Raw genomic sequence first — 22,107 nt, 5'->3', positions numbered from 1 at the left:
CCTGAGTTCAATCGCCGGTACCAAACAAACAAAAACCCATAAAAACATAAAAAGACCACAGGTCAGTAAGACTGACAATCTTAAAGAAAATTGGGTAAAATACAGGTACCGACCAAAAGAAGCTACCAAAATAACCAAAGTTATTTTATATTCCACTAGTCATTGGGGGTGGGGTGGGGGATGGTTATTAAAACCAAGATGCATTAACCTATATATCCACTTGAATGTTAAAATGAAAGAGCCCAACAATACCAGATAACTAGTAACAAGAAGCAACCGGAACTCTGATTTACTGCAGTTAAGACATAAGACAAACACTCTGAAAATGTGTTTGGCAATATCTACTAATGCTGAATATATGCATACCCTAATATACCTAGCAATTATACTCTTAATACCCAACACAGATGCATGCAAACATTTACTAAAATACATGACAAGCAGAATTTTTTGTTTCTAAACTGGAAATAACTCAATTCTTACTGCTTTCTGAATTTAAGGCTGAATGGACAAAATACTGTATATTCATGCAATGTAATAATATATTACAATAGAGAAGAATTAAGTGTAAATGCTTGTAACAACATGAATGAATCTATCACAAGTATAAGGCTGACAAAAGATAAACAGTTTGAGGGAATATGAGAAGGAAGGATGGTTAACAGATGAGGGACTGGAAGAAGAAGAGAATGAAATGGGGCATAAGCAGGGGCACTGCAGAGGTACTTGTGTTTCTTCATGTGGGTAATAGTTACACTAGAATTTTCATTTTTGTAAACATTTATTGAGCTGTATACTTACATACTTTTCCAAGTATGGGTTAAAATTTAATAAAAAATTTTACTGAAAGGAGTCAGGGGAAAAATTATTAAAGAAAAAAAATTCCAATGTCTACTAGGCATAATTTCAATAAATACAAAAACATGATTAATACATTTTGACATTAATCAGAATTTTGTCAACGGCATGCCGTTCATATATACAACAGGCATATTTGTATGCTACTACTTTCCCTTTTGCTCACCAGTGTCCTTCCACACAAGCATACTTCCATCCCTCAAACTAGATTTGTTTTTACCTCATAACATTTGCATCTGCTACTTCCTTGGCCTGATAAGCTCTTCGTCCAGAAGTTGGTGGTCCCCTATTATCACTTAAATTTACCAAATATCATCAGATTTTTTATTTCCTGAGAGAAACATTTGTTGGCCACAATATTTAATGTTGCATATACCCCATGTCTTACAACTGTATCACATTATTCTGCTTTATTTTCTTCACAATACTTGCAAAATTCTCAACCTACATTGTTTAATTTTATTGTCTGTCTTTCAGAACTTAAAAAGAAATTCAGTGGGGGTGCAGGGACCTTGTTTCTCCTGTGTCTGGAAAAACTGTAGTAGATATAAAATGCTTAGTAAATATTTGCCAAATAAAGAAATTTGGTAAAATATATGTGCAAAATTATGTAAAAGACAATCAATTAAGTAAAACAGTTCAATTTTTTTTTCTTTTCCTTTTTGGTACCAGGAATTGAATTCACAGGCGCTTAAACAACTGAGCACATCCTCAGCCCTTGTTATTTTTTATTTTGAGACAGAGTCTCACTAAGTTGCTCAGGCTTGCTAAACTGCTGAGGCTGGTTTTGAACTTGCAATCCTCCTGCCTCAGCCTCCCAAGCTGCTAGGATTACAGGTGAGTGTTACCACTCCTGGCTCATCCCATTTTTCTCTGAAATGAAGAGGTTTAAAACTATTAATCAGACATTTTTTTTATCAGATATCAGATAAATATCAGAAACTGCAATTGATTATACAATACTTTATGAAGCACTAGGCCTACCTATTTTGGGGTGCAATTGCATTTAACATAATAACATGAGAGGTAATTATAAAATTTAATTAATATGGTATATTTTTATTAAAATGTTTTAATATCTTCAACTCTGGAATTTCATTTCTTGGAATTTATTCTGAGAAAAAACTACATACTTATAGCTTTGATTTTAGGTATTTTTGAACCTAGCGAGGTCATAATAATTACCTAAATTTCTGAAAATATAGATTATTTACACGAACTGTTAAATATCTGTAATATAAAATAAGTGGTTATTAAGATGTTAAAGATTAATAATAAGAAGGAAAGATCATAATATAAGTGAAAGGACAAGATGACTTGCTTAGCACATGTAAGGTCCTAGGTTCTATCCCTAGGTCCAATGTGCGCACGCACACTCACGCCCGCACACACGCATACGTTTGAAATACAATTTTATTTTTTAACTATTATATATATGAAAATACCTGATAAATGCACATAAAACAGTGTTTATATCTGGATGCTTGTAATTAATGATGGGTTTTTAAGTTTTGACTTTTGTTATGAATTCTAGCTTTTCCACAATGTACATCCATTACTTTTATAAAACTAAGAATCAATCTTGTTCTTTTGTCCTCCATTATTTATTAAATATTATCAGCTCATTAAAATAAAATTCATGTATATTATATCTCTGAAGAAAGACTGTAGATTCCTATATTGCTTTAAATACTTTATATAATGGAATGGTTTTGTTAAAAACAAACGAACAAAAACACCCCAAAACTTTTGTAAAAAGAAAGATTGTAAAGAAGACTATTAAGTTGTTTCATATCTAGTCCATATTAACTTTCAACTCTTTACTGAAAAGTAAAGAAATATTTTATATGATAACATTTAAACAAATTCAGAATGTATTTATATAAAAATTATTGATATAAATCAATGGTGTTGAGTGTCTATAACCCTCTAATTTAATATCTTCTTAGCTAAAGAAAAAAATAATATTATAAAATTATAAAGGAAAAATGACTCAGTGGTAATATTAGTTAAGAATCAAATGTGTAAGGATTTTGTGACAATTTAAACATCAGATGTCTACTAATAAAATCATGCAAGGCTCATTAAAGGCTCAAAAATATCTTGATGCATTATTTCTAATGATAATTTATAGCACTTCAGACTGCTGAAGAAGTCGAAGTTTCTGATTAATAGAACCTTATCACATACAACTGGCAATATTTTCTTTAAAAAACCTTAAAGCTTCTTGTTTATAATATAATTCACCTAATGCAATTGAGGTTTTTGAAATTTTATAATATATTGTAATAGCTGGACATAAATTCTGATTTCACGTTTCTTTAGATAATATTCCAGCAGAAAAATCTTACAATTGGCTGACAGATTCTGTTTCTTAAAAGAAATCTCTTTTAACTCAAATTTGTACAATATTTCAATAAAAGGTTTTATTGCAAATGATTTCATATTTAAGTTATTAGTCTATATATGTTGTATATCATGGTGTTTGGGGTCTACTTTTAAGAAACAATGTAGACAGGCTTAAAACTTTTAGCTAAAGAAATAACAAAAATTGAAAGTTGTCAAACTAAAAAGCTATTCATGTATCAATTTTAAAGAAAAGGAAATGTGCTTACATAATAGTGTTTAATGTCCATGTTCTATTATTAAAATGTGACAGAATGTACACACAGCGGGTTAATAAAAGAGGCATCCCATGAGTTACTTGAAAGCCAGGAAAATTAGACAAATGTAAATTAGAAAACAAATGTCCAATTCTTTTTGTAATTTCTTATCTGAAGTTCACAGGTTGTTTTTTTTTCTCCCAAAAATATATTGCCAGATATTTTCCCATATATTAACACCTACTCATCTTTTAGAGTCATATGTCTTCTTGAGAACTTCATGACAGATCTGGATTTTCATTTCTTCCTGAATTGCACAGTCAAAATGTATATAAAAATAAAACTTCCTGAAACATTCTCAGAATTCCAGCTAGGAATTAAGTAATTTAAATATTTATTGCTACTGATGCAGATTTAGCATCAGCAGAAATCAACAAAAAATGTAAATAATAAATTCACTGGCTATCCTAAAAGATTATCTACTCAACTTAATCACAACTCTAAAGAGGTATGTTTATAATTTGCTAAAGATAAAAGCATGTAGTATCAAGTACATCAAATGAACCATTTGATCCATTATTTTCTTGGCTACATAGAACTCAATGGCTAACATTTTAATTTATGTTTATTACCTTAACAAAGTCTCTATCAGTCTTCTCTTTCCATTCTTCTCCAAATACAGTAGAAAAGGATCCTAAAGCTAAAATAATAAATAGTGCATTTAATAAAATGTAATAAAATTTTTATTTCTTAATATTATATAAGCTATCAAAAGTAGTAAAACTAAAAGTTTTAATATACCTTGTGCACTAGAAATTGTTTCATAGTAAATGACAGTAGTAATGATTACTAGTGGATTATAATGATAATCTTTTAAAATATAAATTTTCTTAAAATTATATAATCCCCCTCCAAAATGTGTCCCTACAAACTGAAAATACACAACTTGAACTGGGGATATAGCTCAGTGGTAGAGCACTCTCCTAGCATTCATGAGGTTATGGGTTCCACCCCAGACACTAAAAAAAAAAAAAAAAAAAAAAAAAAAAAATCCACAAAACTCATTTTCAAAACATAAACAGTGAAGAAAAGAAATGAAGATTACTGTAATACTGTGTGTTAGTTTCCATTTGTAGAGAAGAAAAATCTTAAGAAGTCAAAAAGATGCTATTGCTATTAGATTGCCAAATTGTCGTAATTAAAATTTTTCATATTAATTTCAGAAATAATTGTGTAATTCCAATTTCAAAAATATAGAGCAGGAAATTCTTTGTAAATAACTCTATAAATGAAACCTCCGTTCAGGAAAATTCTCCAAAGAGAATTATTTTTGAAATGTAAAACAGTTTTAAGTACAGAGTATCTTCATAAAGTCCCCACGTACTGTGGAACGCTACACGTTTTATGCTGTTGGAATGACAGAAACATCCCCTAAAAAGAATTTGCAAAATTATTAGTGTTTTAGATTGCTACAATGCATGATTATTTAGTCTTTTAGAAAACTTAAAAAAAAACAACTCCAAATTCTAAGATAAACAGTCTGAAAACTGTCATGCCTTAGCGAACCAAAATTGATAAGATTACTTCTAGCCTATACAGAATTGATTATTCACATGTAGTTGTAGTCAATGACCAAAATAGAAAGACTTCATTAAAATTACTGATTTGAGAGTATATATTTTCTGAAAGCTTCATTTGGAGGGGGTGGGGGGATGGTCGGTACCGAGGATTGAACTCAGGGGCACTCAACCACTGAACCACCTCCCCAGCCCTATTTTATATTTTATTTAGAGACAGGGTCTCACTGAGTTGCTTAGCGCCTTGCTGTTGATAAGGCTGGCTTTGAAGTAGAAACCCTACTGCCTCAGTCTCCAGAGCCACTGGGATTACAGGCATACGCCATTGCGCATGGCGTGAAAGGTTCATGTAAAATTTTCTAAGACATGTGAAACAATTTCCAATTCCACTCTATATCAAATGTTGAAGTTATATTTGAAAGATCAAAATAATATTATCAGTAATCAAACATTTTGAAAGTGAGATAAAAATCAAACAAATTTAGATCTTCAAAGCCATAAGAGAAACTGAGAAGTAATCATGATCTTTGCTTCTCCCCTGGGTAACCAAGATAGTTTCAGGTAGGGTAAAAAAACAATTTTATTTTTGCTTAAGTTAAAAATTTTTCATATAATATAAGTACAGGGTAAATTTCAAAGAATCCTACTTAGAGATCCCAAATAAAATTATGTTTGAAAGTACACTACTTGAACCTAATCAAATATCAGAAAAATGAATTCATGTGCAAAAATGTTGCTATTTGAAGATAAAAACGAAAAACAGGAACCATTAAAATGCTACCACAAGTTCTCTCACAGACTATGTCTACTGTGCTATGTATATAGCTTTCTATAAGATAAAAAATAATTTCTTCTAGATTTTAATTTTATCTGAATTTTCTAAGAACCGATCTCAACTCAGGAAACCCATATATTACTCCAAGCAAAAACTGGGTTTTTACATCAAAAGCTATAATGAGATTAATTTACTATTCAAACTTTTAAGATTTAAAAACCCAAAATATTCATCTTAAATAATGTATTTTTAAGTAATAAGAATAAGGAATGCTATTATATTGACAAAGTATTTTTCTCCTTAAAATCTTAAAAAAAAAAAAAAAAATCCTTAACATCTCTACAGAATAATAACTTAATACATTCAGCTTAAAACTTACTGTCATCAAACACCCCAGCATTAGCAAGTAATAAAGTGATGATTTTAGGGTCTTTTTCAAGTTGCATGACGTGCTTGCTTTCATTGGATAGGAGAGTGCATACATTAATAGCAAAGTCCACTTCATTTGGGAGTCCAGATAACAGTGAAAGCACCAATTTATTATAATCATTTGGCGAATTAAAGTCCATAGATAGCCCATAACTTTGCCGCAGATAATCTAACAAAGAAAAGAAAAAAAAAGAAAACACCTTAAGTATAGTGAGGATTACGGTTAGTATCTTCTGAAGCGGGACAGAGCTTTCTCTCCCTCCCTCTTCTTTTCCTTAATAACATGAAAACTGATTAGAAGTTTAAAGTATTCAACTTTCTGAACTTAGGTTTGCAAATTACAAAAACTACAGTCTTGAAAAAGTATAAAACACAAAAATGTACTTATCACCTTCTTGGACATCATGGTCAAAGTAGTATTGTATGATTAATTTATATAACCTATACTTTTACTCTTGTAGTTATATTTGAAATTTATGTTTATTTCAAAGAACCATTCTAATTTATTGAGATATAGTTAACAATTGTAAAAGTCATCCTTTTCAGTTTTAGAATTCTGTGAGTTTTGGCAAATACATAGTCTTTTAATTGCAACCATAGTTAAAATATAAAGCACTTCTGTCACTAAAAAATTATTATATTATGCTCCTTTGCAGTCAGTCCCACCGTTTATTCCAATGTACTCCTGATCCTATATTCTGTGTGATTTTATTTTATTTCAAATGCTAAATAAATGAAATCATACAACATGTCATCTTTTATGTCTGGTTTATTTCATTTAGCAAAATGGTTTGAGATCATGTCTATGATGATGCATGAATCAGTTACACATTTTTTTAAACATAGTTTGCTTATCAATTTCATATTTTGGTACATTTGAGTCGTTTCTGGATTTTAGCACCTAAAAATACAGTTGCTGTATACATGTACATACAGATTTCATTCCTATTGGAAAAATACCATAAGTGGTATGGCTGAGTTATACAAAAAATGTATGCTTAACCTTCTAAGAAACAGAAATTGTTTACAAAGTGGCTTACATTTTGCATTTCCACCAGCAATGTATAGAGAGTTCTCCTTGCTTCCTTTTCTTGCTAGCGGTGTAATATTGTAGGTTTTAAATATTTTGAATACACATCATTTATCTAATATTTGTTTTATAAATATTTTCTCTCAGAGGAAAGATTCATTTTCTTAAGAGAAATTTTAATTTTGATGAAAGTGAACTTAAAAATTTTTACTTTCATGGTTCATTTTTTTTTTTAATCCTAAGAAATTCATGCCTGACACAATGTAACTAAGATTTGCCTAAAACACTCACTTACACTAACTTAAATGGGGCAGCTTAGGCTTTGGCAGCTATGTCCTAAGACAAACACACTATGTATATTTTACAAAGAAAGCCATAACTAGTACAAAGAAGCAAAGAAACAAAAGTTGGAAAACTTCCATATGAAACATTTCAGAAATATCTGATTTTGAAGATTTTTTTTTTTTAAAAAACCCACACTCTAAATAAGATGAAAATAAAAATGTTGTTGTAATATGCTATATAGAAAATGACAGACAAAGAATTTCTTCATTTCCTAACACAGACATGTAAAAACCTCTTCAGTTCTAAAATATTCTAGAATGCCTCTAATAACATAATGAAGAAGTGTCATGACAGTTACAAATGACTATGACACAGATCCTTTCAATATTTAAGGTTGGAAAATAAGAACATATTCTTTATTTTTATGATCTTGATAAATGAAATTTCAATAACATATGGAGAAAAAGTAACAAAACGAACATAGGAGCAGATTTCAATTTCCATATTATAACCGGTGATTGATAATGAGAAGACAAGTCTTAGCAATAATCTTTAAATTTCACATAGCTTTCATGAAAATCTCTTGTATAAAAATAAAGTTGCAACTCATATTCAATGTCTGTGATAGTCCCAAAGTTTGAATATGATCTTAGAATTGCTCTATTTACTACCAATGACTGATAATCAATACATCTTTACCTGAGTGACTTTGCTAAACATAAAATACACACACACACACACACACACACACCATCCTTTAATTATATTAGGCTTGGCAAAGATTCTTAAGACAATGTACAAAAAATATTTATAAGATTTAGCTGGATGCAATGGCATGCACCTGTATTCCTAGTTACTGGGAAGTCTGAGGCTGGATCATCACCTGAGCCCAGGAGTTCAAGGTTCATAGCAAGACTGGATCTCAAATTAAAAAAAGAAAGAGAGAAAGATTTTGAGATCCCTTTCCATTCCCCAAGGAGATATGATCAAACTGCTATAATTTTAAATTCAGAATGGGACTGGAAGTTTATTTTCAACATTCTTGATTTAAAGTTTATAAAAATGGATCATTGCTCACAAGCCTAATTTGCGGAAATCACTTCTCTTTATGTTCAGCTTAGAGGAAAGAAGAAGGGTTGCTCAGTGCTGTTTATATCCATTGCAGGAACTCTACAATACGTTCTATTGATACTGGCAGTGACTACTGTAGTCCAAACATCTGCTAGAATATCAAACATTTAAAGAAAAATATTTACCCAAAAACAACTAGTAAGAAATTTAAAACTTCCTATATTAAACTTTTCCAAATTTAATACCAAGTATGCAAAAGGACAAGGTGCTTGGCTGCCTTTTAAAAATATGATACAGTTGGATTACATGATTACTACAATCCTGACAAACTCTAAAATTCTAGAGTACCATAAATTTCAATGAGTTGTCATTTGTCAATTTTGTCTTTCACAATTTTTCTATAATAACATTGCAAATTTCTATAATGATATAACCAAAAAAATTTGTTTGTGTGTTGCTAGGAATCCAACCCAGGGCCTCATGCATGCTAGGAAAGTGTTCTATTACTGAGCTATATCTCCAGAGCTAAACATTTTTCTTAACCATGCTTTTTTTGTTTTTTTTTGTTCTGGGGATTAAACACAGGGACTAAAGGTGCTATCACTAAGCTACATCCCTAGTCCCTTTATATTTCAGACAGTTTTGCTAAGTTGCCCAGGCTGGACACAAACTTTCTTTCCTTTTTTTTGGGGGTGGGTGGGTGGGAGTGGGACTGGGGATTGAACTCAGGGGCACTCAACCACTGAGTCACATCTACAGCCCTGTTTTGTATTTTATTTAGAAACAGGGTCTCACTGAGTTGCTTAGTGCCTTGCGCTTTGAACTCAGAATCCTCCTGCCTCAGCCTACCAAGCCACTGGGATTACAGGCATGCGCTACAGTGCCCAGCTAGTCTCAAACTTTCAATCCCCCTGTTTCAGCCGCCAGAGTTGCTGGATTATAAGCATGTACCACTGCACCTGGTTCTAAATGCCCTAGGTAACTCCATTTATGTGATTATTTAGAATATACACACCACATACATATACAAAGAAAATCTATAAAATTTGCTCTGTTTTCCTTAATGATACTTGAAAACAATCATTAGTGAAAAATATATACTGATAATCATGAAATCTGTAGAACACCATAATGATGCTGTGGCATTTTTGAGAAAAACAAAATTAAATTCATAAATATGATTATTAAATACCACCTCTTTTAAGTTTGAATTTGATATTCTATAATTTTTATGATTCCCGGTGTTTTCCTCTATGAATCCTTAGCCCTGATTTTATCAAACACAATACATATGTTATGCAATTGTTCAGATTTTTCTTTAAAACAACAAAGACATATCAAAGCATTTTAAAAAGAAGTTGTTAAAATTACAGAACTTGTACATAAATGTGTTTCATCATGAGCTTCTGCAATACCAAAACTATTTTATATATATCTTAAAGTAAATCAGTTTTAATTAGGGGAGGGGAGGCAGAAAACAGATCCAGTAAAGAAAAAAAAAAGTTTTTAAATAAGACCAAATGGAGAAAAGGGTTGGTTTAAAACACTATAGATAGTAGCAGACACCAAACTCAATTTAAGCTACAAAGATGAACAGCAATACTGTTACTGTAATATAAAACATCACACAGTTATAAATAATCTTAAAGGTCATTAGTACAATGTCTCTTTCAATGCTGGAATACCCTCTATAATACCCTTGAATCAGCAGTCATTGGATCTTTTAGGAACAAAGAACATATCACATAACAAATCACCTCATTCTATCACTTGTAACTATGAGCAAGATTGTCTATGTGGTGACTTAAAATGTTCTCCTTTAACCTTGGTTCTTTCAGTAATAACTACTAATTAAAAACAAAGCGATGTTGGTTTGCACTTCCTGCTCCTACCTCATTTCAATTATTTAAAAAAGCATCAGATGAAGACTCTTCTAATGAAAATCAGAGATTTTAAGAGATTTGATTTCTTTAGTCATTACTGACTGTGTAAGAATATGGAGTCAAATTCAATATGAAAGAAACTTTGAACACAAGACAATGTAAAAATAAAACAAAAGAGATGATGATACCGACACAAATGAGACAGCTTAAATAGATAGCTATAAAGACTGCCATCAGTACCAATGAATAATAACTATTTAGAATAACTACAATTCTGTAAAGAATATAACTTTGAAAAAGAAATAGCTTCTGTTTTTTTTTTTTTTTAGGCCAAATGCTGTTGACAAAGAAACAGATGCACCTTATCTCCCTGAATCTTTCTTCCTAGTCATCATCATCAGTCCTAATCCCCAGATCCATTAAAAATGGGAACCCCCTTCAACAGTATTCAGAAATATTTATCAGACTCTAGAACTGCTTATTTCCAATTTGAGTTCAGCTCTTTTTAACTACAGATTTTTCTATAAATGGTACAAGGTGACTTAAGTAAAATATTATTCCTGATATCATGGCAGGAAAGTAACAGAATAACTGGAAACATTTCTGAGAATTTGAGTGTTGGGAATTACTGAATTGTAGAAAATCTAGTAGACCCTATATGAAAATTCTTGGCTTCCCTAATCTTAAATGGACCTTCCACATCTTGTTTTAGTTCAGTATAAACTGATGACCAACCAATAAGAAATAAAAATGTTTACAATAAGGAAGAAACTTTACTTGAAAGTGTAAGTGATTTTTTAACTTTTAAAAATTCCTGCAACTAAAATTCTTGAAGAACCTTTGAGAAAGGGCCCTGATAATAACTAGATAAGATTCTTTGAAAGGTGTAATACTTCAACACCTAGTGTTTCCAAGTGAAAAGTAATGGTCTAACTCATTGAATAATGTCTATTTTCCTAGTTCAAAGCTGTGGAACTATGCCCTTTTAATTTCTAGTGATATTTACCTGACACACTGTGTTGCTGGTAATTGTAGGAAGATGGAATTGCACCAATAGGAAGCTGTGGCTTTGGATTGCCTGGTGGTACCTCATCATCATCCTCCCCAAAATGATGAACTTTCTCGTACTTTTCTAGATAACTGGAATAGAAAAACAGCACAGCAAAGATTTAAAAACAGATTTGTGTCTTTTTAAAACTCCTACCATATATATCTGTTTACCTTTTCTGGGTGTCCAAAACTAGTAATAATAAAGTACCACAAATTTCTTATATTAGTGGAACAGTAACCTCAGTTTATCAGTAATAATTGCAGATAAACTCAATGCAATTCTTATAGTTTTTGCTTTCAGAAGAGCAGACCACTATTCAATTAAAATTATAAAAGTAAGTAGAGATTATCAAAGAACAACTATTTATGGATGAATAGCACTACAGTTGTTTGTTTTAAGTTATTTTTGGTCACTGTAAAAACCAAGTGAAAATTAAAAGATTCCCTAATTCTAGACTATCCAATATCACTTACCAGAGATAACCACAAGTTCATATACAACTGTCAACATATTTTCTGTGAATATTTTCACATAATATATTTTAGAGATCCAAGTATGTCCATACATACTGTACTACTTCATTCTTTTTAATAGCTATATAGTATTTTATTCTACTAATACACTTATCTTCAGTTTTGTATAAATCACATGCAATAAGCTTAATCTGCTCATTTAAAATGAATATTTTCTCTTCATAGACACCGGATATGATAGGATGGCATGGACAAATCACCACCAAAAAGTAATGTTCCTAAGAAATTCTGACCAATTTAAAAGATAGTTCTTACATCCTCTACTATATCATCATTACTGGATATGACCAATCCTAATACTAATTAGAATTAGATTTTCAAATTCATAATCTAAATTGTCACTACCAGTTCAAAATAATATTCCCAAATAAGATTTTAAAATGAGGACACAATTAGTCAAACCATGTCAAGCACAACATTGTATTCTAAGATACCTGCTACTATAGTTCACAAGTAAGAAGTTAAACTGATTTACATACTGACTTAAATTTACCATAGAAAAATTCTATGTGTGATTATTTTAAGGATCAATCATTCTACCATTTGTGATCCAGACAGATGCTAAGTTCATTGGCAAATTTTTTAAAAGCCCTACAGTTACCCACCCTTTGCTGTTGGGGAGACAGGTAATAGGGGAAAGAATGTCAATGGACATACGAAGAAGTACTATCTTGTTTTTATAATCAGAACTTAGTTTTTAAGGCAGAAGGAATGAAAGCTATAATTTTATACAAATAAAAAAACTAATGACTTGGAAAATCATAACTACTACTCATTTTTCCTTCCCAGTTTTTAAAAGCAAAATAATTTATATTCTCAAATCTGAAAAGGAATTAAACTGTCCCTTCCCATTTCTTCCCAGTCCATTCTTTCCTTGTTTTCCATGTAAGCTCAATTGGATCAGAGAACTCTATCCCAGCAGGCAGCTTGCTTATAGCTAACAATTGCAACCCTGTTCTTCACTACTACAGAGTGGCAGCGTAACACCGCCAAGACATATGAACAAATAGAACCCCTGAGAATTCACTCAGAAAGGGATGCACCTGCACATGTTTCTATCTGATCCAGAGGCTGTCTCCAACAGAGGTTACAATTAAAAACAAACAAAAAAAGAAAAAAAAAAGACAAAAGAGGGGCAGTTTATATTTAGTATAAACCAACAATGAACTTAAATGGGTAAATGAATAAAGTCTTTTAAAAATTATTATTAGGGAAGATATTATAGAAAGAAGAGTATGTATAAATTCAGACATAAAAGCAAACTGGAAAATAGCTGCTCAAAAATTATGTAACTTTTTTTTTCTGAAATTATAAGATAATTTCACATGAAATCACTTGGTCATATTGAGTATATTCTAGATGGTATGGTCTTTTAGAATTGACAACTCATGGAGGAATGGTTAAACACAGACTAAAGATAAATAATCTTTATGAAATAATCAAATGAAAGAAGAGATTTCAAAATTTTTAAATCAAAATCTTACAACTAAATAGTGTGTTTAAGATGCTTTTTCAAAAAAAAGACACTCTTTGCAAACTTCTTGTTCATGAATGCAAAAACCAGATTTAAAATTTTTATGTTTTTTATTACAGTAAGAAGAAAAAACACCATTACTAGTAAATACTAATAAACTTTTCTTTCCTCCTAGAATACCCAAAATGGAATGTAAGCAATACGCAGAACAGACACCAAAGTACTATATACTATCATACATAAAAATCCTCATAATGCAATTTTTTTTAAAGGAGAATTTTTTAATATTTATTTTCGGCAGACACAACATCTTTGTTTGTATGTGGTGCTGAGGATCGAACCCAGGCCGCACGCATGCCAGGCGAGCGCGCTACCGCTTGAGCCACATCCCCAGCCCATAATGCAGTTTTTCAGAAGACTTTGTTGAAATACATGACTTCTGGTCTCTTGGGACATTCTAACAATATTCCTCCAAACAAACCTTTGTACAGGTCCAGACTCTGGAAATTTGGATTTAGGCCAATTGTTACTATTTTTGAAAATATTTCTCTTGTTTGAGGGTCAGTACTTGTTCTCATTGCCATCATCACATATTTTCTACTGAGATGCAAAACAGGTTTTGGTGTCCAGCTCAGATCTCTTGTCTCTCTAAATAAATAAGCACAGTCTTTTATTTTTATTTTTTGAAGAGTTTTGCTTCTAAAAATTAAAAGGTATTAACAGGCCAGAGAACACAGCTAAAATACAAATTTATATTTCAAAATACGTCTTCTGATTTAATTTCTTAGCATGACCTTTCACTTACACACCAACAGATCTACTCTGTTCACTCATTAAACTACAGATGTGAGACTACACATTTCTTCATCTTTTTTCTTGAAGTCAATGACATTATTTTGAACAGGAAACATATTAATCAAAATGTTTACTGAACTCCTACTGTTAATCTTCCTAGTATATTACATAACTAACTCAACTGGTAAAATATTAGAATCCAGATAGCAATAATTCTCTCATCAGACAAAGAAAACTAAATTCAATATTAGGAATAGTTTCAGGAAGGATGAACGACATCTTCTTCCTATCCTCTATGCCTACTTCTTTTCTGACTTAGAGAAAGGTGGCAAATATAAAAAGATAGTACATAATACAGAAGTGAATGACACTGTTCAATTAAAAAACTTAAGTGTGCTGGGTTTGGTGACACACACCTATAATCCCAGGACCTCAGAACTGAAACAGGAGGATCACAAGTTCAAGGCCAGCCTTGGCAACTTAGAAAGGTTGGCTCAAAATTTTTAAAAATTAAAAAAAGAAAGAAAGAAAGAAAGAAATCAAACACTTGGAAAATTAAAAATAACATTATGTAAATTCTAAACCTATATACAAACCTATATACAAAAAAAGAGAGATTAGCATGAAAATACCTATCAGCAGACATCATCAAATCATGATCAATCTTGTTTCATCTTGTTTCAACCAATCCTTTCCAAGATTATTTTAAAACAATTCTCAGCATAAAATTTCATCTACATTCTTGTGGTAGGATTCTGAGAATTAAAAACACTAATAACCACTACCAATCAATAAAACTATTGATTATTGTTAGATCAAGGGGGAAAATTAAATGAGTATTGTGAAAACACTTCCATGTGAAAACCTTTTGAAACATTACAGGAAAAGATAACAGGACTCATATTTAGCTCTCCCCTTAAATCCAACTGAAATGAACTTTTAAGAGCAAATATAATGTCTAAATTGGAAACTTTTAGAAATTCTGGTACATTTAAACAACAGAAAATGATCTACAAAGCTAACTTGCAAAACACTTTTTGAAAGTACTAGTGTAGTCTACTGGAATGTGGAAGAAATCCTAGATCAAACCACATTATAGAGAAAGTTCAATTTATATTTCTTTTAGCCACCAAAAAGCTGGAAAATGTGAGTGTATGTTTCATAAGGGGCCAAATGACAACTATTTGGGGTTAAGCAAGGTGATTTTCCAAGGAAGCAAAGTCCTTTAGAAATGTAAACTTTTGTAGATTCTTTTGTCAAAATGAGCCCAAAGACCCAAGAATACGGGGACACTGTGAGAAGCACTGGCAAAAAAATTTAAAAATTGGTGGTCCTGAAAGAGACAACAGAAAAAAGTAGAGCAAAAGCAAACTTTTAAATTTCTGCACTAAGCATTAAGCCTTTATTGAAAGGCTTAACGTATGTATCAAAGTGCTCCCTTGGGCTGTGGTGTCACTATGTATGTGTCATCAGGCAAAAATTAATGAAAGGAAAAACTCTTCAGATATCTTAATGAAATATTTAAGCTTCAAAGAGAAGATTCCTGGAACTATCCAGTACCACGATCTCTCCTACAAAAGTTACATGGGACATTTGAAGTAGGCTATGACTTCCCGTCACAATTAATAGATAGACAATATTTTTTAAAAAATGTCAAGAGTTTGGATGAGAAAGGTTTTTTTTCACAAGAATTCTGTACTCAAACATGTTTCTCATCTAAGACAACAGAAATCTACCTTCAGGTAAGCAAAGATCTGGAAAAATAAAGCCATATGGTTTTCAGGGGTGGGGGCAGGAATAGGTACTATAGCTGATAGATGAATCAAAACTAAGAAATTGTTAGAAAAACAGTAGGAGGATGGTTATGAGAGGCAGTGTAACAGAGAAAAGAAGAGATATTAGTCAAAGAATACAAACTTTTAGTTTAAGATGAATAAATCACCTGGCACGGAGCACATGCCAGCGACTCAGGAGGCTGAGGCAAGACGATCACAAGTTCAAAGACAGCCTCAGCAACTAAGCAAAGTCCTGTCTCAAAAGAAAAAAATGTGCGGGAGCTGGGGATGTGGTATTCAATGTAGCTCACTGGTTAAGCACCCGTGTTCAATCCCCAATACCAAAAAAACAATAACAACAACAACAAAACCAAAGATGAATAAGTCTGGAGGATTTAAAATAAACTACGGTGACTATAGTTAACAATACTTAGTTGTATATTTAAAATTTCCCTAAGTATTTCCACCACAAAACAAAAACGATAATTAGGTAAGTGATGTGTTAACATGATTGTGGTAATCATTTCAAAATATAAGTATGTCAAATCATCACACTATACAGTTTAAAAATCATACAATTTTGTCAATTATAACTCACTAAAGCTGGAAAATTTAAAATATTAAGGAATGGTGCAGTAGCACAAATGATTGAGAATGAGCACAGAAACTAAACTCAGATGTTTTTAAACACGGGTTAACAAAGGGAGAAAGCAAATTTCATTGATAATTTTTAAAGGGGAATATAACCCAGTGGGGTGGTGCACACCTATAATTCCAGCGACTTGGAAGGCTCAACCAGGATGATTGCAAATTTGAAGCCAGGGTCAGTAATTCAGTGAGATCCTATCTCAATAAAAAGGACTGGGGGTATAGCTAGGAAAGTGACCCTGGTGTTCAATCCCCAGTATCACAAAAAAGGGGGTAAATGTGTAACTATTAAAATAAGTTAAAAATATTATTCCTGATATGAAGTTCCAGACCTTTTCCACAAAAATAAGAAAGTAGTAAGAAGAATTAAAACTAAATTATTCTGTGTATTAACCTTTAGTTTTACTGACATAGGAAGAATAAAAAATGGGTTATTCTCACAGTTAATACTAAGTGAAATATGTTCTTGGCTGTATCTCTAAAAAAATTTTCAAGAGTTTAACAGCAAAACTGAAATCAAGATCTGAACTTTCCAAATCACTATAGGGAATAAAAACACAAATGCATATAAGTAGCTAAAAAAAAATGAGAAAATAAAAAATACTCTATGACATAGTAATTCCACCTTTAGAAATATACTAGAGAAAACACTGGAAACAAAACAAATACCAAAAATGATAGCATAAATAAAAACAGTGGTATATTGATACAATGAAGTATTATATGAAAGTGAAAATTAACAAGCTGGGTACGGATCTATATGAGCAGCCATCAACAATGAATATATTAAAAATCACTTTAGAAGGTTACTTTATGACTCTCTATTCATAATGCTAACATGCAAAAAAATTAAAATACATTTTGAATAGTCCATAAGTATATGGGGGAAAAAAATCACCAAAAATAAGACACTTATCACTTAGAAGACAAGCTAGGGTGGACCCCTCTGGAGATACAATAAAGAAAAACAAGAGGCTTCAAATGATATGAATTAGGTTATGTTTTTCTTGTTTAGCTGTGGATAAATCTACATGCTTTATGCTGTATGTATACAATGTATTTCACAATATAAAAACACAAAAAAGCCAGTAAATTTCAAACTTTCAAAAAATAAATATTTCTATTGCTATATAAAATATAAACAATCACGGAAAAAGATAAAGTTCCCTGAAAATTGTAAGCTAGTAAAACTTCATAAACTTCACAGAAATTGCAATGAAAACAAATGCACAAATACTAGAAAAACCAATCTAGTGATCTATATTAAACATATACATGCAAGACACTATTGCATTGCATGTTGACTGCAAAAATCAACAATAACTCAACATTGAAATATTCATAACATTAACATCACCTGTAGGTGAAAGAAGAAAAATTACATGCTATAAACAGAGGATGTCAAATGACATTTAATAAAATGATGCATCTATGAATTGAAAATATTAAAGAATAATTCTGAAACACTTCTATTTTTTTATTTCTTCTATGACCCCTTTATTATGCAACTCAGAGAATTCCCACATCTTTTCCATACAAGCCTTTTTAGGACTTCACAATCTACCCTAAGCCACAGTTCTTTCTTCTGTAGAAGACAGTCCTTCAAAGTGGAGCACATACCCAAGACTCCAACAGGGAGAGACATTTAATTTATGGATTGACACTGCCTCTTCCCTCCCTTACTCAGGTATCACACAAATCTGAACTAAACTGACAATAAAATGAACCTTATCCTAGGTTAATGCTATTACTTTTTGTTACGTATAAACAGACAAACTTTTACATTTATTTCAGCAATGTTTTTTAAGACAGTGAAACTTGAACAAGTCTTTTTAAAAAGATCAGCAGATACTATTTTAAGTAAGTATGTTGACAAATATTTATGAGTCTTTTCAGAGGCATAACTTCTACATCACTCAGGAAACACTTCTTCATTTTCTCATGATAAAAATGGGTAAAAATTAATACATGGAAAGATGGCAACAACACAATACTGTTGGAAAATGATAAGAAAACACTACAGAAGATATGAAGAAACAAGGATTAGAACCAATTATGTGTAAAAGGTTTCTATTTAGCTCAATTCAACAACAGATTGTTTTAACATATATGTTTTACAGTATTTACAAGATTCTTATTCAAAAATGAAATACACAAAGAACTACTTTTTGGTGAGTCATTAAAGGAAAGCTGTACCAGAGAAGATACATTTTCATAAGTAAATATTTCCAGAAAATCATGTCAATTTTATACTAAGAGTCACAATGAAGAAGCAACTTTAAATTAGGAAAGTAAAGAAGGGTAGGAGATAGTGAGAAGGGAAAGGAGAAAGAAAAAGGAAAACTGCAGGGTAAGAATAGACAAATGAAAATAATTTATTGCATCATTCACAAGTAGGCCAATTTACCAAGGAAAATGGAAGTCAGTAATGCCAAACGTACTACAGAATGTAGTAGTAAATTTGTTGTTGAAAATAATATATTTTCCATACATTAAAACATTTCCTGTGTCTATACTGAAACAGGAAAAAGAAATTTTCCAAAGTATTTAAAAATCTTCCCTAATTTTTGGCATATTTTGAACTCTTTAAAATCAACATTTATATGGATGGAGTGTCAGACTTTGAGGAAAGTCACAACAAAAATACAAAAAATTTATAAGTTTACATATAAATTATTACACCAATTATTGGTATGTTCCTTCATTTGCTTTATCATACAATTGACTCTCAGTATCTATAAGTTTTTGCAGTTGTGGATTCAACCAGCCACGGATAGAAACTATTTGGAAAGAAAAACTATGTTAGCACTAAATATGTATACACTTTTTACTTCTCATTATTTCCTAAACCATATAGTACAATAACTATAAAGCATTTATACTGAATTAGGTGTAAGTAATCTAAAGATGATTTTAAAGAGTTGGGAGAATATATGTTCAGATATATGCAAAACTATTTTATAGAAATCAATCTCCCCAAACCCATACAAACACAATTGTTTTCCCATCCAAACTATTTAAAATTATTTTTGTTTTTCTTGACCTTGACGTTTTCCAGTAAGAGTTATTTTGTAGAAAGTCCCTTAATTTGACATTTCTTTATAGTTAGATTAGACATAGAGAATGCATTTTTGTCAGGAATACCACAGATAATTGGTATCCTTAGTGCACATAGGGGTAGGCACATCATGTTAATCTGTCCAGTTGTCAGTGTCATTTACTTTGTTAAGGGTGGGATTATTTTGTTAATCTATGATAAAGTTATTTTTTACCTTCAGGAAATAATAATTTACAGAAAATAAATTTAAAATTATTTAAGTATCCTACTCCTTATCAAATGTTCACCTACCAGCTTTATAATCCACTGATGACTCCTGACTAAATCAATGACAGTGATTTTTCTAAACTCATTATTACTGTGATAGAGATTTTTCTATCATTCCTCCTACATTTCTTAATTAGCTTTCTATTTTAACTGACCTCTTTATATCTTCTCCCATTTATTTATTTTCCATTTATTCATACCACCATGATTTAAGATTCTTCTAATTCATGAATATTACATCCCCATCATATTTAGCTTAATTTTCAAGCTGCCTAGATTTGGCTACTGCTTCCTGTAAATATCATCCCAGATTTGGGCAGTATGAGCACCTTGAAGCTGGCTAATGCATCCTATTGATGCACCACTATCATTTTTTGAGTGGGTCTTTGCTTTATATTTATGGCACAATAAGATATTCCAGACTAATGTTGAATTTTCCTTATTCCAGCCCTAAAATCAGCTTTTCCACAGGAACACAAATTTTTTTAGAAAGGAACTGAATTAGAAACTAATATCTAGACACTAATTGTGCTCAGTACTTTAAAGGAATATTTGTTTCTGGACCCTTTCACTATATATAAGAAGTATTAACACATGCATGTACAATGTCTTTTAAAAAGGATGAAAATAAGTTCAGTGCCAACAATACACCATAGTTCTCTCTTTTCATATTTTAAATTTTCTTCTCCAATACTAAGAAACCAGGATGATGCTATTCTCAAAAAGTTGCACATTTGCTCAAATCTATATTAAACAGACCCAGAATTCAATGCTTTTATAGTTATTTTATATTTAGATCAATGGGCATATCATTTGAAACTCAGATTGTTTCTGTTTTTCTTCCATTTTGGGTTAACACAACACATTCTTGTTAATTTTTATCTCTTTAAATCTACTTTTATTTGCTTATCTTTATTAACTCAAGGAATCTGTTTTTGGTATGAAGCTAAATTTGTTGAGTAACCTAAAGCAGTGATTATAGATAACGTTTTGTTTGTCCTTTTGTTTTTTATGTCTTTGGTATTTAGTAAAGTCTATATTTTTGTTCTGTGAGTTACCTTTGTACTTATACATTTGCAATGTCTTAATCTCAATTTTCGTATTGTTTAGTCATCTGTCATGTCAATTTCAATAGTATCTTCTTATTCCCTACTACTGCTTTTAGAACAATCGTATGCTTATTTTTCTTTTTTCTCTTTCCTTCTTCCTTTATACTTGCATTATTTTTTCTTTCTTCTTTTTTTGTTAGTTGTAGATGGATACAATACTTTATTTTATTTATTTATCTTTATATGATACTGAGGATCAAACCCAAAGCTTCATGTGTGCTAGGCAAATGCTTTACCACTGAGCCACAACCCCTACTTGCATTATTTTTACTTTGAAAAACATGATTTACATATTATACTCTCCAAAATTTGTGATAAAAACTGATAGGTAACAAAGAAACATATTGAATAAATTCCACAAAAAATTTGCATAATTCATTGATTTCAAAACAGAGGTTCATAATTATGAGTAATCTGTCCCAGTTCTTCATTCTTGAAACTCATTCCTTTATTTATAGTTTAAAAAGTGTCAAAATGAACAATATAGAAACAGACCTTTGAATCTACGTACAACAAACTATTAATTTGAATTTTTTTTAAAAAAATTGAGGCTTCCATCTTAGAGAATGAGTAAAGCATTTACAGGAATAAGAAATCATTACAATTTACTAGGCGGCAAAGTTTTTTGTTGTTTGATTCAAGTGTATGTATGAAAGGGTTGAAGAAGCCATCAATGAAGTGATGAATCCTCTGAAAGAGAAACTAGGAAAAACTACCCCATTTACAATAGCCTAAAAACCAACCAAACAAACAAACAAAAACTTGGGAATCAACTTAATGAAAAAGGTGAAAGACCTCTACAATGAAAATTACAGAATGCTAAAGAAGGAAATTAAAGAAGACCTTACAAGATGGAAAGATCTCCCTTGTTCTAGGATAGGCAGAA

At 31.1% G+C, this 22,107-nt stretch overlaps 1 protein-coding gene across 1 annotated transcript in view; it reads right to left on the bottom strand.

Moving 5' to 3' along the window:
• Arid2 (AT-rich interaction domain 2) overlaps nucleotides 1–22,107 on the bottom strand; it is a 178,291-nt gene that overhangs the window by 64,921 nt on the left and 91,263 nt on the right. Inside the window, exons 4-6 of the mRNA XM_046435922.2 lie at nucleotides 11,518–11,651; nucleotides 6,193–6,411; nucleotides 4,094–4,161 (exon numbers count right to left, since the gene is read on the bottom strand). Coding sequence (XP_046291878.1) covers nucleotides 4,094–4,161; nucleotides 6,193–6,411; nucleotides 11,518–11,651 — 421 coding nt within the window. The remainder of the gene's footprint in view (nucleotides 1–4,093; nucleotides 4,162–6,192; nucleotides 6,412–11,517; nucleotides 11,652–22,107) is intronic.

This window comes from Marmota monax, unplaced genomic scaffold (assembly GCF_021218885.2).
Source record: "Marmota monax isolate L192 unplaced genomic scaffold, Marmota_monax_Labrador192_F-V1.1 WCK01_AAM20220418_F8-fsc00012, whole genome shotgun sequence".
Classification (NCBI taxonomy): Eukaryota; Metazoa; Chordata; class Mammalia; order Rodentia; family Sciuridae; genus Marmota; species Marmota monax.
Note: the sequence above shows the minus strand (reverse complement) of the source record. Positions and strands in the feature narration are given on the sequence as shown.